Genomic DNA, 19,753 nt, shown 5'->3' on the forward strand with positions numbered 1-19,753 from the left:
TTCTGCTGTGGAAGTGGCGTGGCGTGGCGTGGCGTGGCGTGGCTCGGATGAGTGATACGAAGTTGCCGTCACAAAACCAGTCACGTATTTTTTTTTTTCCTCTTCTTTAGTGAGTCCAGTATGTCATTACTGGCTACATTTGCTGATTTTGAAAGTGACAGTTTAGATAACTCTCATTTTAAAACTGCCTTTAATAATAGGCTTTCTATGAAATCAAAAGTTATGTATTAATGGCCATGACTTTTCTGAGAAAGTGCTTGATGGATCATTAATGTATTCTTTGTTGTTTGGAATATATTTTGATTTTCCGAACTACACATGGACGGTGATACAGGACAGTGTTTTTCACTGGAGAAAACTTTTCCAGCACACGCTCGCCTTCTTTGTCGCGGCTCATCTTTCACCTATATAAATACATTTGTCACGCTATCGATTGTCTATTTTTATTATACGGTTTGGAGGTTAGAGATCTTGGCTCCTCGTACTCTTTTTATTAAAGGGTAAGTTATTTCTGTCCGAGTCACTGTATCTATACATATCCAGGTTTCCCAGCTCGGAGAGATGCCAAATGGTGCTGCAGCTTTGCCTGTCTCTGGGCTAAAGATGGGGATGGGTTCCTTGAGAAACACGCTGAACCAGCCTCCGCTGCACGTTCAGCCAGGCCCTTTCTGCAATCAGACTTCTAGGTGAGAATCTCCAGGGATCCAGGTTTTGTTGACGTGGATCAATTTAAAGTGGCAATTACTGTAGTCAGATAACAGCTTAAAAAGCTTTTTTACACATAGAAAAGATACATAATCGCACAGCCTATGGAACTTCAATTTTCCGAGCTGTGCTTTAGAGGCGTGGAGTGTACCGATATTAAGACCCAGTTTTAAAACCACATATCATCCAGTTTTCTCGAAGTGTATTGCATTTTGTCATCTGGTTTCTATTTTAGAAGTGATTTGCCGTGCATGTTGGTGGAAGGCTGGGGGTCCCACTGTGAACATGTTTTCTTTCTAACATAGGTATAGCATTATAAAAAAGTGTGGTGTAGCACTGAGTGGCTTTTAAAAAATACTCTTTTAAAAGAAAATGAAAATATTCCGATTTAGGATTCTGGATTCCATAAAGGCCCTGATAATTGATGATCACACTCATGCATACTATAACGCTTTCTGTCACCAGAGTGTTTGTGCTCGGTCCTTCACCGAACTGAAATCCATTACACAGAACCTCATTACAAGTGACATCTAACTAAGATGAACAAAAAGATTGGCCTCATAAATAGAATGTAGTATACTATTAGTGACAGAGTGGAGTAATCATTATGAATTGTAGTCTTTTTACAAGTAGGCTCTGACAGTGATGGATTTTTGGGGGGTTCACTGGCTGAAGCAGCCCTTCTCGGGTACAGTGTTCAGGGGCTGTAGAAGTTCTTATCGATCCGTGCTGTTTATCAAAGATGATCTATTTTTTGTTTGTGCAGAGTGTGGCGTGGGTTTGTGTTCTGAAACACTCTTGGGCAGGGGGATGGGAGGACAATAGGTAGAGGGAGGAATCACTGCCTGTTTTCAGAGGGGGTCTTTTAGAATTGCTTGAAGGCAGCCAGGAGAGGGAGTAAAAACCAAATTGACAAAAGCTTATAGAAACTGTCAAATAAGCGAAGGGCATGTTGCTCACTGCCAGAGCAGCAAGGGTTAAAGGGGCTGATCCTGTCTTCATGGTCACTGAGCTGGCTGGTTGGTCAGTCCTGAGTAGAATTGTTTAGTAGAAAATTCTGTGTCTAGAGGGTTGGATGTGCTTTGGAAAGGTAGAGCCTGAGGGATCGACCACCATGCAGCCCTGTGGTTAAAACAAACAAACAACACAGACCCAGGGAAGAGTGTTAAATCGTACAGAAGAGTTGGGAAGAGAACGATATTGTCCTGCGTTTTGTGAGTGTTTAGAAACAGGCGTGCAAAGCAGGCAAGCAGGCTTATGTTTCTCCTACAAGGCAAGGATGTTTTACAAAGGACTAAAGAGAGACCGCTGAGAAGAAAATAGCCAGCTTTAGATAAAGCATTGTAACAAAGGCTCCTCGTTTTATATATCATGGTGTCCATTAAAGCTTAATAGGCAGAGAGCCCATTGAACCAGGCTGGGTATGTGTTATTCACGGTCAGGACAAACATCTAAGTGTGTGAAAAAAAAAAAAAAGCAAAAAAAAAATTCAGAAATCAGGAGGGAGGGCTTGATTGTTCAGCTTTTGAAAAGGTTTTATTTTATAGTAAAGATTTTGTTTTTGTCTCCTGTGGATCTCTATGCAAAGCAGAAAGGGTAAACTGGAAATGTTTGGAGCCTATCAACATGGGATCCCAGGGGATTCAAAGTTCCCTAGTACACTAAAAATGGTTGGATTCCGCTTCTAAAAGAGGGGTCTGTTGTACACATGCCACCAGGAAGCTGATGAGATAATACTCCCGGTACTCTGTGCCGGACGGTGAGCTGGCACAACACACAGTCTTACAAGATGTCGTGAGGTTGTCCGGGATTTCCAGATCAATAAGAGAGCTTTGTGGGTCTGTGCCCTTGTTTGTTTTGAGCCTTACTTCCCAGTAATGTCTGTTAAAATTAGAAGTGGAAGGAAGCCTTGCAGTGAGAGCCTTGGGGGCCAGGTCAACATTGCCTTCTTTTGGCAAGATAAGGGTTAACTTTGAGCGTGGGTGGGGGTGGTGAATGAATTATTCAGCATTTAGCTTATCTTTCTGCATTTCACTTTCTGCTTTTTGGTGCTCTGGACCCGGAGGCGGGAGGTAGAGTGGAGAAGGGGAGGCAGGAGTTGTGATACTTTGCACACACGTCCCTGTCATTGTTCTGCCTGAAGAGACAGGGCTGGGTTCAAGGCCACATGTGCTCCTGTCATCTTCCACATTTCTGCTCCAAGTGCAATCCGGAGTGTCAGCTCTCCATCTGTCTCTGGCTGGCAGGCGCACGCGCCCAGCTCCCTGCCTGGGGCCATGCCGCCCCAGCCCCTCTGATGGCCCTCCTCTCCACCGCCCCGCACATTCCAGAACAGGAGGCATGAGCCTGCATCGCACCCCCTCTTAACACAGAGTCGCTTTCAGTGTGTTACACGCTGGATTCCAGGATGCCTGGTGAGTGAGCCCTCTTTTCTTGCAAGGGAAGGAAGCTTTACTCTCTAGCATGCATGGAAAACACCTACTGCCCTGCCACTGCTGCATGGGCTGAAGGCAGGGAGAGACTGTGGGGTGCTGGAGGTGTGACTGGGAAGCAACATAAAGAAAGCTATTAAAATCTGGTAGGAGTACAGGGCACAGAGCGGTATGCCTTTGCAGCAGAGGGAGAGGACTGCCGAGGATGCTTTTGCCTGAGCGGTTTACATAGGGGGTCAGCGTCACTAAGAAGGGCTGTCTCTGTTCTGGGTTTTAGGACTGTCATCTGCACTTTCTATGTTGGATGTTTGTTTGTGGAGAGAGTTTGATTATGGAAGGTTTCTAGGAGAAGGTCTGTGAAGAGCTGTTTATGTTAAAGAAGATGAAGGAAGCTTTGGCACTAGAAGGGATTTCTTACCCTAAATCATAGTCTTTAGATGTTATCATGTAAATAATTGAAATCTGGTCGTTTGGAAGTATGCTGGATTAGTGACATTCTTGTATCCCTGGAAATTTAGTGTATGGCAATTTCCCCGGAAAATATTATCTTTGGAGACTGGATTGTTTCTGTGGTTGCTGCCAAGGAAGGCTCTGCCTGTGAAGCCCGCTGAGGAGAAGGGGCTGTCTCTGCCGCGCTGCTCTGGAGAACTCTCAACTGTCCTGTGCAGAGTGCAGAGTGGATGAAGGCAGGGCACGCAGGGCTTCCAGCTGGCTGATGTGCAGATTATTTGGGTAGGGCAGGCAGAAGCGCCTGTGCTTGGTCAGAGTCTGCGCACCTCCCAGATGGTGTTTTGAAACATTATCTGCCAGTTTTCTGCAGCCACAGTTGTGTGTGGGCATCGCCAGTTGTTGGAGGAATGTTTCCCCTTTAGGATCCATCTCGGAGTCCATTCTTATCACCACTGATCTGTGTGTGGGAAGGATGGGTCCGTCCAGGATTGCACTTTGCTTGTTGTTTGAGGGACTAGGGATGCACAGAGGCTGAACTATTAGGAAGCTCATTTTACCAAAAGGATAATAGCCGAGGTCTTAGAAAGGTCATTTTAACCCTTTAAGTTTTCATCTGATTTGTATGTGCCATGCAACTGAAGAGGAAATATACCCCTGGTGTATCATATGGAATTGGTGTGAAAGGACTTGTGTTTTATTTATTTTTTATTCTGCCAGATCATCGGACCACAGTTTCATGTAAATTTTAGAATTCAAATGTTCTTTGTTTTAATGCTCTTAATAGATGAGTGTTACATGATATAGCAGCATCCTCTGGAGTCGGTGGTATTTTGGTAAAATGGAACCAAAGCCACTTGTGTGTGATACTAAGGGATGGGGACTGGTTAGGGCCTCTTCTCCCTGCTCTTCACTTGTTTATTAAAGTAATCTTCAAAGCATTGAACTGTTCTTAAGGCTTTGCCCTCGCAAGTTGGCTTTAGCGTTTAGTTGTTAATATCTGACTGGTTCTGTATTGGTGTTCTGAAGTATGGGTGCTCTCTCTCCCCCTTCCTTCCTTCCCTCCCTTCCTCCCCCTTCCCTCCCTCCTTCCCTTCTTCCCTCTTTCCCTTCCTCCGTGTTAGAGAGCCTTGCTCTTGGATGCAGAGTCTATCAAAAGCTGTGACTGTGAGCACATTCCAGGATGACCACACTCGAGCAGATCTGATACTCTTTTTGACACCCATCTGTATTATTGTTTTTTTAAGTCTAGGATCAGATTGACTACCTCTTAATATGTTTTTAGCATATTTCAGTCCATTCATGTACATTTATATTTACAAACATTTTTTTAGCCACTTTGGGGGTAGCTTTGCATTTTTAATAGAACATTCTGTGTAGAATTTTATTGCCTACACATTTAAATATCAGCTTTCTAATTTATTTGTTAGTAATTCAAGTGTCAGAAGTGGTTCCTCATCTCAGACTTGCTGTGATAGTCGTCAGATCTAAGATGTCTCTTCTAAAGCTGAGAGTCACTAGAAACAGATGGGTGGACTCTGAGCTTATTCAGGCACACAGCATCCTGGGAGTGGGCAGGTGAAGAAGAAGTTTTAATTTTGGCTTTTGTGGAACTGTTTTGAGAAAAGAACACCCCCTCCTCCTGTTAGCGGTTGATAACTCACTGTTACAGAGTGAGCTATGAAAAGTCAAAGGAGCTCGTGCAGGCTTAGAGAAGTGAGCTCTGCTTAAGCTGCTGAACTCAGGAAGAAGTATGACCTCACTGCCCATCACTGCTTTTGCTTTTTTTTTTTTTTGACAAGCTGACCCTTGTACATAAGAGAAGGAAATGGAAGGAGAGACCTTGGTGCTATATTGTGTCAAGCGAAAGTAGTCCCAAGTTTTTTGAAATATTTATGTTTTTATCAGTCTTTGAGTACTATTATCAAACAACATGCGTTGACCTCCAGAGTGCATGGAGGACTGCTTCCTTAAAAGGACAGTCAGTGAGCACAGTCCCCGGAGCCCAGAAATAGTGCTGTTCTTTGAGAAGATGGCTAGCATTAGGTCAGACCACCCTTTCTCAATGGTCCTGCTCTCCAGATGTGCCGGGAATTTTTTTTTTTTAAGTTCAAGTTTCCAAAAGGGGGGAAAAAGGGTTTGTTTTGAAAATCTGGTTTTACTTAAGACATCTCCATCCTGGAGTGCATTTCCTAAATTGCCCACATATTTTTCCTAGCAGAGAACTTAACTGGCTGTAATTTTTAACACATGGCCACATCATGTGATATTTTCAAAACACTTACACACAGCTCAGAGAAGGTCCCTGCAGGAACGATCCATCCTCTCACAGCCAGCCCATTTTTTAACAGCGTATCTGCATTTTCCATTTAGGAGAGCTATATATTATTAGCTTACATTTTTGGGTAGTAAAACAGTGCATTGCTGATTGTAAAACACGGACTTTATTATCTGCTGAAAATTGATTTGGCATTTATAGCCACTGTGTACTAGGCTTGTTTTTCTGTTTTTGACATCAAGGCTTGCAACCGATGATTTGTGTGTGTGTGTGTGTGTGTGTGTGTGTGTGTGTGTGTTAAAAAAAAAAACTCAACACAAAACCAGAAGTGCAATTGCCATGGACAGACCCCTGTTAGTGTCCCTTGTAACTGGACATTTGGGCGATGCAGCTGGTTACATATGTACAATTTAATAGATGTATGTAAATTCTGTTGTGCACGAATAAGAACATTACACTCATTTATCAATGCTGATTCAACTTGCAAGTCAGTTTGCCATCTTGTTAGGCTGACTCTTGCGTTCCAAATAAGCCTCATGACCGCGATTGAAGGAAAACTATATGAGCCATAATGACCCAATTGTAAATGTAGATTATTCAGATATTACCTCTTTGTAGCATAAATTCCAAAGTTTCAACTTTTATTCAAACCCTCTCACCTTATACCTTTCTCTTTTAAATTCTTTTCTGTTAGCATTTCTCAGTATCTGGCCTTTCAGTTCTATATATTTTACATAACTTGAAAGTGTTTATAGTTTATGTCTCTGTATACAGTCTACTGAAAAATATTTTTCATCTTTTTTCCTTGGCGGGGGGGAGGAGGGAGGTTATTTATAATTTCTGTAGGTTTCATAGATACAGAATTGAAGTAGAGGCAACTTAAGGCTATCCTCTGTTGCTTAGAGACTTTCAGGGCAGCCTGGCTACATAGGAGCCTCTTTCAAAAAACAAAACAAAAGCAAACAACCCACAAAAAGCCCCAGTCGTTGGTTCATTTTCATTTCCTAAATAGCATTTGCTTAGTGGGCATTATGTTGTCTAGAAATGCCCGCAACTCATCATCTCTGTGCTGATAACTGACGATTACAGAGATGGCGTGGTAATTCTGATACCAAACAGCTTTCTGCTTCGTCGTTAGAGCCAGAAGTTGATCTTGCAAACATTTGGTTTAGAGAGGCTGAAGCTGAGGCTCACACAGGCAAAGGGGCCTGTCCAGTCATTCATTCCTAGATTTCCCCTAGTCCCCCGTCTTCCGTGCTGCTTCTAAATGCTCTTTTACTGGAATTGTGCAAACACGTCACAGCCAGGCTCTCTGTTCTGTCCTCCCTGCCCCCAGCCCTAAATCATGCTTCCTTGTTTCTTCTCTCCTACTTGAGGACTGTCGAGCTCTGTGGGAGAAACTCCCATGACCTCAAACACTCAGCCTGGGCAACACTGCACCTGTAACTTTATAACAGTTTGGAAAGAAGGAGTTAGATATGGCTCATTGGGAGCATGTTTTTGAGCAAGATCTCATTATTTAGCCCAGGCTGGCCCCAAACTCCCAGAGACCCACCTCTCTCTGCCTCCCAAGTGCTGGGTTGAAAAGCATGTGCCACCAAACCTGGCGAAAATATGACATGACAACCAGAAAAGGGGGGGCGTTTGCACGTAGCTCAGAATATGTCAGGTACCAAACTAAAATAACTGTGGTTCGCTCCTGCCTTTTGTTCAGGGTGTTTATAGCCTGGGGCTCACGTTGAAATGAGTGGATCCTGGGTGTGGGGTCCTGTAAAAGAACCAGAGGTGAAAATGCTCGTAGATGCTTTAGCAGTCAGAAACTTCTAGGGTAAAGGATGGCCATAGGCCAGTTAAATCCTCATTAGTAAGCTTGCTTGTCTCCTTTCTGGCCCAGTTAGGAAACTTAGCGGCTTTTGGATGTGTTGCTTTAGCGCTAAGAATGGGGCATTCTTTGTTGTTTGGTTGAATTGAAACCCTTGGGTGCAGGAAGAATGTAGCATTTCAGAAAGCAGTTTCTGCGTGCGGTTGCAGTTCCCTGGTATTTAACCGTAGCTCGAGGAGTAAGCCATTAACTTAAATGACTCATAACTTGAGAACAATAGGATGTCACACCTGACCAAGTCACAGTTTGATCTGGCTGGCTTTCTCAAACAGCTGTTTGCATTAATTAATATTAATGTAAATGTGCTTTCTGAGAATGTCTAGCTTAATTATGTTTTTCAACCTATAGAGTTGCAATCAAAGGACCTAAGAAACCTTAATCTCAGAGGGAGCTTGCAAGCTACTGTTTGGAAACAGGAGCGAGGAGCAGCCTGTGGTGGAAAGCGATGGAAAGCCCTGTGTGTCAGGGCGGGCTCTGTTCCTTCTCTGCACACCTCTGCAAATGCTCTTCTCACCAAGGTTGAAATCTGAAGTTGTTTGCCCAGGGACAAGTAGATGAAGTTAGATGGGAGTTTCTGGGCTACCTGCTAAATCTGGATCCCCTGTTTTCTCTTAGAGAGGAATGGATGGGCAGCAACGTGATAGGGGTGGGTTTGTTCGTAATGGGGGCTAGAGGAACATTAGAAGGGGGATGTTTGAGTTAGAAGAATCGAGGCAAAGAAGGTATAATTTTCTTTCTTTCTTTCTACCTTATTTATTTATTTATTTGTTTGTTTGTTTGTTTATTTTTGAGACAGTGTCTTATGTAGCCCAAGGTGGCCTGGAACTTTCTGTATGGCTGAGGCCTGCTCTTCTGTCCCCAATCCTATACCTCAAGAGTTAGGATCATGAGTGTGGTCATCATGATGGGCTTAGGGAAATGGTATCTCTCTTTGCTAAAATTAAAGTCAGAAAAGCATCATTATCTTTAATTACAAAGAATGATCTTGGCTAACGCAGGTTAAGCTCCCGATGTTCTCAGTATGTTCCCAGTTTTCTTTTTCTTAAACAAGAGATTGTTTTATTTTAATTTTATGCATGTATTTTGCCTGTGACTATATCTGTCCCTGTGAGCATGGAGTGACCAGAAGAGGGCATCAGACCTTCTGGAACCGCAGTTACAGATGGTTCTGAGCTACACAGGGTGCTGGGAACTGAACCTTGGTCCTTTACAGGAGTAGAATGTGCGCTTAAACTGTCTCTGCCCTCATGGGTTCCTCTTGAAGGTACAGTGCGAGTAACTATCCTCCAGTAGATTTCCTTAGCTGTGTGTGGTAGTGAATGTCTGTAGTACCAGAACGGCGGAGACTGAGGCAGGAGGACCATGAGTTTGAGGTCATGTTAGACAACATGGTGAGACACGATCTCCAAAATAAACCAGCAAAAACAAAACAAAACAACAACAACAACAAAAACCAAAGGGACAACAGCAACATAACCCACAAGAGAAATTGCCTGCCAAAAGTGTCCTGGTTAGGTAAGGCACCACCTCTTGGTGGTGGTCTCCTTTGGAAGCTGAGATAAGGAAGTCCAACTGTCTGTTGTTGGCTCACCTAGGGAGGTGACTTCCCGTGTTTGCAATGAGAAATAAATTGGAAAGCAAATGACATATTCAACACATGCACAGGCAAAATTGTTAAACGTGTGGTTAATAAACGCAAGGTTGCTCAGTGGCGATACCCCTGGGAGCTGCAGCTCTGCTCTCAGAGGTCCTGGGCTTGTAGGCAGCAGAGGGCAGGGGCACTGTCAGGAGCAGGTGCTCCTGCCATTTCTGCCACCAGAAAAGCAAGACCAGCCAAAACACAAATCAAAAGGCAGTTGTTAGTTTTATTTCTAATCGCGGGCAGTTTCTTGAGAAGGTTTGAACTGTTCCCCACAGGTAGGTGATAAGAGACAGGTGCGTGCAATCCCGCTTTCATTTGAGGGATTGCTTGCTGTGTCTCATCACACAGAATACTTGGGACTCGAACAAAAAAATGAATTTGAAGGGACTCCTAAGAATGTGATGTGGGTCAGTAGTTTGGCTTTCAGCCATTAATTAGCCAGTAATTAGGCAAAATAATCTCCAGAAAGAAGGGATATGAGGAGGTGTCTGCCATGTGTTTAGGTTTTAATGAGAATCTGAAAGAATTAAAGGAAATGACCAGCATCTTAGCTGTCTGGAGGGGGATGATGGATGCTGTTAGTTGAAACTTTGAGGCAACTGCTGAACTTCGGAGCAAGGCTTTGCCTTCCCATTGACGTTCAACTTGGTGACCTCTCCTTTCTCTGCCTTCCTCAGGGCTCAGTTCCTATGGTGACTCTCGCTTGGCCTATGGGGAGGAATCAGAAAGATTGAATTTGAGTTTCTTAAGATAATCATTGATGTAGTTTCCCACCCAGAAGGCTTAATATATGTCTCGACGAGGCTAAGACTAGAGCCAAAGCCCGGACCCTGCCATCTTCTGGTCCTGCGAGATGCATGGTTATCATTGCCTCCAAAGTATTACTCCAGTTACAGGAGAACTTTGGGTCCTCTTAGTGTGTAATTCATCTCCCCCTTCTAGCCTTAGTTGTGGACGCACAGTCTAAGTAACAAAATATGGTTAAGGAATCAAAAATAAAGATTTATGTCCTTAGACATCACTCACGAAATAAAGTTAATATTTAATGTTTAGGCTTCCAAGCACATTCCTAACAGTGGGGTCTATAAAATATCAAGAGTGACAGACCTCAGAGGTGAAACCCAATTTTTCTCTTGGCAGGGTTTGCCAAACACAAAGGCTAAAACAGTTGTGAAAAATAGGTGTGAGCCGGGCGGTGGTGGTGCACGCCTTTAATCCCAGCACTCGGGAGGCAGAGGCAGGCGGATCTCTGTGAGTTCGAGACCAGCCTGGTCTACAAGAGCTAGTTCCAGGACAGGCTCCAAAACCACAGAGAAACCCTGTCTCGAAAAACCAAAAAAAAAAAAAAAAATAGGTGTGATCAGTCTCAAACCTTTCTCTGTTCAAGGGTTTATTATTAGAGACTCTGGCCATAAAATAAAAGAGAAAGTATGTGGCTCACAGCAACTGTTGTAGATTGTTGTGCTTGGTGAGTTTTGTCCCTATACATGGGGTTTTCTGTCTCTGTCACCTGCCCACCTTCTCTATCTTGTGCCGACCCTTTACCTTTTTCAGTCATGTGCTTTCTTGGAAATCAGATAATCAAAGACATACTGGCGAGAGAGATAGTAAAAAACATTGTTAGTGAGAGTCTTCAATGCCCATGGGGCTTTCAAATTTAAATAAATGGCTGTTTTTTCCTTGTTTTCCTAGTGTAGGTCCCTCAGAGGGCTGCAGTCCTGGTATAGATCCCTAAGTGGACTGTTCTCCCTCACTGGCTCCTCTCTAAGTACGATGTCATGAAAGGCTAGGTGTGTAATATCATGAGTGTGATGTCATGAAGGTCTAGGTGTGTGATTCCATGAAGGTCTAGGTGTGTGATGCCATGAAGGTCTAGGTATGTGATGTCATGAAGGTCTAGGTGTGTGATGTCATGAAGGTCTAGGTATGTGATGTCATGAAGGTCTAGGTGTGTGATGTCATGAAGGTCTAGGTATGTGATGTCATAAAGGTCTAGGTGTGTGATGTCATGAAGGTCTAGGTATGTGATGTCATGAAGGTCTAGGTGTGTGATGCCATGAAGGTCTAGGTGTGTGATGTCATGAAGGTCTAGGTGCGTGATGCCATAAAGGGCTGGAAGCTGTGCACATTTCCCTTTCAGTCTGTGCTATTCCAAGTCTCATTCTCTTCCTTTGCTGTTTAAAGTGGACATAATAAACATCACCAGTTCATCTTGATAAAGGTGCCATTTCCCTTAACGTCTTGATTTCCTGGTTTTGATAGTTTCATTCCAGGCTCCCTGTGTTGTAGTATATAGAAAGTAGCTAACAAATGTTTGCTTAACAAATGAGTGAGTGGATGTTGCCTAGACCTCACAAATATTTCAAAGGAAAGAAATAATTTGCAAAGCCTAGTAACTAATGAGGTGAAATTAGGAGTAAATTCTGTAAAATATATTTAATAGTTTGAACCAAGAATCTCTTTCAATGACGGAAAAAAAATACATATGTATTTTGACCATCTGGCTTTACTGGCCACTAGTAGCATGTTAGTTATAGTGTGTATGTAATGCATCTAATTATTCGTTATATTTGCTGTATTGTAATTTAACATGTAACAATTAATTGGCATGTGAGAGTGAGAGGGGTAGGGTTGATCAGTGAGGCACCAAGATGCATTTAGATAGAAACTGTGGTGTGTGTGTGTGTGTGTGTGTGAGAGAGAGAGAGACAGACAGACAGACAGACAGACAGACAGACAGAGATTGTACAATAATATGACTAGAATCAACAGTAGTTTATTTTAAAGAACTTCAACAAAGGATTTGAAACATGTTTATCATGAAATGGCAAATATTTGAAGAGATACATATGTTTTACCTGGTATAAACATTGTACAATATAATTTTTATGCTTCTTTGCTCTGGTTAAAAATTAATGTTTGGACCAGCAAAAGATGGTTTGGTGAGTAAAGATGCTTGCTACCAGACCTGACAACTTGAATTTTTGTTTTGTTTTTGTTTTTTTCAAGACAGGGTTTTTCTGTGTAGCCCTGGATGTTCAGGAACGTGCTCTGTAGACCAGGCTGGCCTTGAACTCATGGACAACTTGAATTTGATCCTTGGGATCCAAGTTGTAGAAGGAAAGAGCTGTCTTCCACAAGTTGTTCTCTGACACTCATGTCTGCCCAGAGTGTTCACACCCTCTGTGACACAATAAGCAATACACTAAAAATAAATCTATTAAGTCAGCCTGATATTAGAAACAAAGCCGAGGACTTTGATAGGAGCATTATAACTATCTAATTTTAAGGCATGTGTAACTATACATTTTAATTTTACTGTGTATGTGTGTGTGTGTGTGTGTGTGTGTGTGTGTGTGTGTGTGTGTTGGTGTCTATGTCATGTTGTTTGTGTGGAGATTAGCGAATGGCTTCTACTATTTACGTCCTATGGATCAAACTCAGGTCTCCAGACTTGGTGGCAAGGGCCCTTGAGTGCTGAGTCGTCGAAGCGGCTCCTGTTTGGCCATTTCTCTTTCATTCCTGTCTCTAGTGGGAGGATGGGTATACGTTCTCAGTCTTCCAACAGGCACACTGAGTAAGATTTTTGCAAAAGGCAAATATTAACAAAATATTTTAATCTTTTCAGTTACACAGGATATTCAGCCAACAGTTTCTCAAATCAATGATCACAGATGAGTTGCAGTTTGATAAGCTGGTAAAATTTATCTTGAGTCTCGAGAGACTGCTGAGATAATTCATTCAGTAAACGATATGTATATTTTCTGGAAAAGCATGGTGCCTTATTTTAGTGCTCTCAATAAAAGGTTTTACCCCTTTGTATCTGTTCCAGCAAGTGCTGAGTAAGAGCTTGAGGTTTCAGAGCCTGCTGGAGTATGATACACCTTAAAAGATAATTTGACCATTTGGCAGGGCTTCTATGTTTCTCTCAATTTGTGCTTCTTAAAAAATTCTTGGTGGAATGAGGCTGGAGAGATATCTCCATGGTTGAGAACACATATGGCTTTTGCACTGGACCCGAGTTGGGGTCCCAGCACCCATATCAGGCAGCTTTACAAGTGCTTGTCACTCAGGCTCCAGTAGGACCTAGTACCCTCTTTGACCTCAGAGGCTCCTTCCACTCACTGCTGATATACCATAGGGATTAATGGCATTTGCAGGGTTAGCCAAGCACCAAGGATAGCTAAGTTGTCAGTGAGCTTCAAGACCAGCAGCAGTGCTTGTCTGGGAACGGGGTAGAAGCACAGATTCTCCAGTCAACTGAATCTGCAGCTCTGAAGGTTTGCTTCCCAGCCCTGAAAACCAGCAGACTCTGGCAAAGATCCAACATTCTGTGTTTGACGCGGATCGGGGGGATTCTCAGGCAGAGTCACACGGGAGAACCAGCGTGACAAATTGTGACTTGTGTCTCCTCGTGTATCTTGAACGATAGCCCCCATTTCACCATAAGTCAGTTTAACTCCTAACTTCGTGAAAACCAAGGAAGTTTATTTATTTTAAATGACATATTAGAAAATGAGGACTCGAACAACTACAAACAATAGCTATCTAGAACCTCCACCTCTGGTAAAACACTCAGGTCAGGGGCCAGGGGAACTTGTCATCTGGTTCCTGGGTGCTCGTGTGTTCCAGTGAATTCTCAGCAAGCCTGGCTTCACTGTACGTAGGCTCCATTTCCTGTGCTCCGTCTCATGAGGCCCCCCTACAGATGTTTCCTAATTTTGTGAAGTTAGCCAGCCTGCTTTGTAGACTATGGAAGTTGACCTGTGTCCCAATAAAAATTAAGTAGTTTTGAGAGTGTAGAGACAGTGAATACAGGGAGCTTGCCTTGTCCTTCTCTGTTCAGCCAAAGACGTATTCTCAGTCGTGCCTGCCTGGGAAGATTGATTTCCTGTGTCTCCCGGATCCTCTGTTTTCTCTTTTGTACCGGGTAGGCCTTCAGTAAGCGCAGTCTGACACGCTTTGTGGCCTTTGCCTCCCATGATAAAATAGATTGAAATGATTCCTGGCACCATCTGCTGAAGAAGAGCAGCCCTGGAGGACTGTGTGCTGAGAGGAAGTGACTGAATGCTGAGAATTGTGGAAGTCTTAGGAGGCAGGCAGAGGATTTTTTTTTTTTTAAATAGCATGAACATTAATACATCTTCTTGAGGTTTGATGGGACATGTACTGCCTACTGCCCCATCTGGTGCTTAGGATAGCATGGCATATTAGCATGCCTCAAGTTCATAATGTATTCAGGGGAAGAAACATCTCTTGCATACCAATTGAGGCATCCTCTCTTTCAAAACTGCTTTTGAATTTCAATGATGTTTATATCTTCCAAGCTGTGTCTGAACAGAGCATTTCCGCTCTGAGGAATAACACCAGAGAGAGAGAAAGAGACAGAGAGAGAAAGACACACACACACACACACACACACACAGAGAGAGAGAGAGAGAGAGAGAGAGAGAGAGAGAGAACGAGAACCATCTCCTATCTTTCCATTAATTTATCTGCCTCTCTCTTTTTTTTCTTGATGAAGGCATAGTAGATTTTAATATTATATTGGTCGATGAATTCTTTTCTTCTCTTCTGGAAACCGCAAGGTATTTGATCACATACAGATAGCATTTAATCCACTTTGCCCTCGGAAGCATTTATGTGGAGGACAGCTAAAGGAGACAACTGCTCTTCATAGATGAGCCTGTTTTGGAGGATGAGTCCTCTCATCTTGTGCGACACTCCACAGCACCCCGTGTTCAGTCATCCATTTAACAACCGTGTCTTCCAGAGCTCATGCTCTCAAAGCAACACTATTGGAGACACTGACATTAGAAGTCAGTGAGATCTGTGAGTCGCTCCTTCTCCTCGGATCTGGAGTTGGAGCAGACACGCCTTAAACTAAAAAGAAAACGCACAAGGTGATTTCAGAGAGGGATAAGACAGCTAATAAAACAGGCTGGAGAGTAGCTGAGGGCAGCATGGAAGCCACTCAGATTGGATTGTCAAGGGAAGGTACCTTTAAGGAAGTGACATTTTTACTGAGGTCTGAGTGCGTGGAAGATTTAGTGGCCTAGAGATATCAAATGTAATATCCTGGTAATGCAAGCATGATTGACATTTAGTAAGGGCAGGGTAGCTTGACCCAAGTTCAGGGCCAGCCAGCTTAGTGTTCCGAGCTGAGTTGTTTGTTCGTCTTTTCCTTCTCTGTGTGTCTTGGAGGCATTGCAGGTCTAAGCTAGTAAGTGACAGTATCAACACTGACTTTTCAGAAGATCAGTTGAACCGCTTTGGTGTTTCCACCTAGTAGGCAATACTAATGATGCAGGAATGAGATGAGCTTTGAATCCACCAGGGATCCCACTTACTGGCATTAGTATGGGTTATTATTTATTGTAATTTTTTTTTTCTTTCTCAAGACAGGGTTTCTCTGTGTAGCTCTGGGTGTCCTGGAGCTCACTCTACAGACCATGCTGGCCTTGAACTCACTGAGATCGGCTTGCCTCTGCCTGTTGAGTACTGGGATTAAAGGCATGTACCTCCATATCCAAGCTTTTTATTTTAATTACTTCGTTTAGTTAAGTAAATTTTTTGAGGCAAGGTCTTATATCTAGGGCGGCCTTGAACTCACTAAGTAATGTATATTCTTATTCTTTTTGACTCATGATTCTCCTGTCTCTACTTTCAAGTGCTAGATTACAGGTATGTGCTACCATGTTCTGCCTAGCATGTATTACAGAGTCACACAGTCATCATTTGGATTTCAGCCTGGCCATTTGCTTGGTATTTGACTTTGAACAATTATTTTACCTCCTTTATCTTATAACTTCTCACGTTTTTAAAAGGGGACTTCATGCCTAAAACTATGGCATTATTGCAAAAATCAAATGGGAAAGATTACTAAAAGATCAAGTCCATTACCTAGTACCTAGTAGGTGTCTGATCTGCCAGCGATACATTAATACTAATAATCGTGGTTTGAGGAAATATGTAAATAGTTCATAGCATATTGCTGGCAAAATCCATGGTTGGTGATATAAACTAGGTGCGGTGTCTTACCCACAACCTATATTGTGAGTTTGTATATTTAGTATTTTTGACATTCTGTCATTTAGTCCAGTACATGACATATAGAACATAGACACATACACACATACCTCCAGAAGATAGTTTTAGTATGAAAAAGCTTTGGATTGGGATGAAATCATGATTGCATGAAGGGTGTTATAAAGATTTTGAATTAACATAGTAACTGATTATTAATTATTTGCATGATTATCAGATACAAACATTTGAAAGACCATTCTCTAGTACACACAAATAGAGCAAATAAAGAATCCCTTAGCTTTTGCATGAATAATGTGTCTAATTGCAAGAAATCGTTCCCATCATTTTTATATTCTGTGAAGTAATGCTTAGCTTGTTGAAGTTTCTGTAGCATTATGGGATTGGAGGTAGAGGAGTTGATGTCTAAATAGAGTTAATGTTATTATTGCCTTTGCCCTAAGTACTGAACGTGTGGGCTGACCGAATTGTTCTATGTTCATTTTTGGTGAGAGTTTACCCTCACCTATGTTGGTATTAGTTTTTGTGTTTTTCTCCCCAAATATTCAGAGCAACAAGTCAGACTTGAAGAATGTGGAGGGGGAGGCAGTGTGGGTGAGTCATGGCGGGTTAGTCAGCACTTCAGAAATTCTGGAAATGTTTCCCGATGTCCAGTAGCTCTTTACAGGGCTGGTAACATCTGCCTTTGGGATGAGAGAAGTCACATTGATTGCTGTGTGTTCTTGCTGGAATGTACTAAAAAGGAGGGAGCATATACAGGGGGAGAGAAGACTGAGAAGAGAATCAGAGTTGAGAAGAGAGCATCTGGCCGTGGAGCCCAGAGATTCTCCACCTTCCCCAGTTCAGTGCCAGTTGATTGTGGGCATCTTTTCTGTAGAATCCAGGGGAGACAGTACCCTGTGGGAGCGGGCCTCCATCAGTCTTTTTAGTCTGTCTGTCCGGTGCTATCTGTTTCTCCCCCTTCTCCTTTCTCAGATACCTTCTTGCAGAGACACAGTAGTAGCTGTTTCCTTGAGGAAACAGACAGATCAGCATGGTCAAGAGAGTCAGGTACATTCACCAGTCTGAGTTAAGCCTTCCGCCCCCAGGACTGAGGCCTCCAGTAGAAGCTGTGTAGTGTTGTGTGGTTACTGCACCTGCCTCAGGTGAGAGTTCATTTTAGTTTGTTTGGCTTAGGTGATATACTGCTACAAACCTCACAGGCAGACTTCTCTTATCTGGTAATCATACCTTGTTAAATATCCAGCTTATAATTATCTTTGGTTTTAGTTACTACTTGGCAACTGTGACCTACATGTTGGCCAGTTTCTCTCACCTGTTTTTCAGTTTGTAGTAGGGAAAACAGCTTTCTGTCACCTGCTCAATGCTTGATTTCCTAAGATGGTTGCAAGACATGCTAGACACAGTTGTCTGCACAAATTACACACATCACATTCAAAAGTCCAGGCTAAAATTCGAACATATAGCTCTTTCTGTCTTAATCTTTTTATTTTCCTTCTGTATCCTTTTCTCTTAGGTTCTCATTATGTGGTTTGGGCTGGCTTAGAATGGGTTACCTTCCCCATTTCAGCCTCCTAAATTGTTAGGTCTGCAGGCACGAACCTCCATGAGGCAGGGGAGGCTTTGCTTATCTGTCTTTGCCCAACCCCCCCCCCCTCCTTTCACAATACACTTTACAGCCTCGGTAGGGAAATCTGCAGCGAGCTTCCATCATTGCACAGGTCTAGTGTGAGCTCTGGCTCCTTGGTGATGATGTCAGCCTTTCCCCTTTGTAAGACAGAAAAGCAGTAAGGGACTATATAGCATTTATTGATTTCTCTTGGATGTTGAGAGAAGCAGAAGTCCTTGGAGGGCTGGATATACAAACAAACAGACAAATGGTCTGTATGGAATGCTCATTTAAGCAGTCTAGATTCATTATAGATGTTTACATTTGATGTTAATTGTTTATTGAAAATAGATCCTTTGAGCTGTTTCGCTTGGCGAACAAGACACTTAGCAACATTGCTATAGTGGCACCGTCTGAGCACAACAGATACTGTTTCTTTGGATCTTTCTTCATCTGTGCAATAAAGCTTTCTTGCGTTCCCACTTTTCTCAGAGTGCTGGAGATTGCACTCAGGGTTTCCTATATGCTAACCATGTGTTCTATGCCTGAGATGTAAGCCCAGCCTAGAGTCTTCACTTGAGAGAATTGTGTGCCATCTGCACTTCGAGCATTGTGCTGCTGCCCAGGGTCTGCTCCTGGACTTGTGATTCTGCTGTCCATCCGTGTAATGTCGGCAGGTGGGCCACAGATGTTGTCGGAGCTAGTGAGTCGATTAAGGAAATGGGAGCAACTCTGTGACATCCGCTGTCCTAAGATGACCCAGGAGGCAGTTGGGAGCAAATGATTTGAGTTCAAGGAATCAATCATTTGTTAGGACATAGGGCAATGAATATTGTTTGGTTGGTTTTATTTGGACATTAAATATGGTGATGCATGTTTCAGAAAAATGCTTATAGCTGGGTCAACTCTAATTCAAGCTTTCATTTGTACTTATTGAGTTCTTAATGCCTGATGCATCATAGCGACTGTCGTGAATGAAGGTAGGTAGAGCTCTGAATGTGTGTGTCTGCGCGTGCACGTGCGAGTGCGTGTGAGTGTGTGACGTGGCAGTGCGTGTGAGTGTGTGCCGTGCCAGTGCGTGTGAGTGTGTGACGTGGCAGTGAGTGTGTGACGTGGCGGTGCGTGTGAGTGTGTGACGTGGCAGTGAGTGTGTGACGTGGCAGTGCGTGTGAGTGTGTGACGTGGCGGTGCATGTGAGTGTGTGACGTGGCAGTGAGTGTGTGACGTGGCAGTGCGTGTGAGTGTGTGACGTGGCAGTGAGTGTGTGATGTGGCGGTGCGTGTGAGTGTGAGTGTGTGCCGTGCCAGTGCGTGTGAGTGTGAGTGTGTGCCGTGGCAGTCAGACTTGCACTGCACCATAAGCCCTTCTTCCTGCCAAGGCAGGTGGGAATCCTTGCTCTCATAGATTTACATCTTAACCAATAGAAACAGACAGTAAGTCAGAGGCACAGACCAGCAGAGGATTTGTGCTGTGTTTGTAGTTGTGAAAAGTAGCCAAGCAAGGAGGAGAGTCTAGCACAAGAGGTCAGGTTGCAGAGTTCCTTTGGGTGGTTGAGATGGGCCTGAGAATGGCTGTTTAAGGGAAACTTGGGGTTAGGTGATCGAGGGGGCCACACAGCCACAGAGGACGAGCTCACCAGCTAGGAATGTAACGCAGGTATGGGGGTTTGAGGAACAGAAAGAATAGTGCGAAGGTGGACAAGGCAACAGGA

At 43.3% G+C, this 19,753-nt stretch overlaps 1 protein-coding gene across 8 annotated transcripts in view; it reads left to right on the forward strand.

Annotated features, from left to right (window-relative positions):
• The window catches only part of Runx1t1 (RUNX1 partner transcriptional co-repressor 1), a 149,162-nt gene that overhangs the window by 40,729 nt on the left and 88,680 nt on the right, over window positions 1-19,753 (forward strand). The window contains exon 1 of one of the 8 annotated variants that reach the window (XM_041657153.1): window positions 2,850-3,119. The exons of the other annotated variants lie outside the window; for them this stretch is intronic. Coding sequence (XP_041513087.1) covers window positions 3,113-3,119 — 7 coding nt within the window. The 5' untranslated portion in view covers window positions 2,850-3,112. Of the gene's footprint in view, window positions 1-2,849; window positions 3,120-19,753 lie in introns of those variants that run through there. 8 annotated transcript variants of the gene reach the window in all.

The sequence above is a fragment of the Microtus oregoni genome, unplaced genomic scaffold, assembly GCF_018167655.1.
Source record: "Microtus oregoni isolate MIOR12 unplaced genomic scaffold, Mior012 000008F_ref0000371, whole genome shotgun sequence".
Lineage (NCBI taxonomy): Eukaryota > Metazoa > Chordata > Mammalia > Rodentia > Cricetidae > Microtus > Microtus oregoni.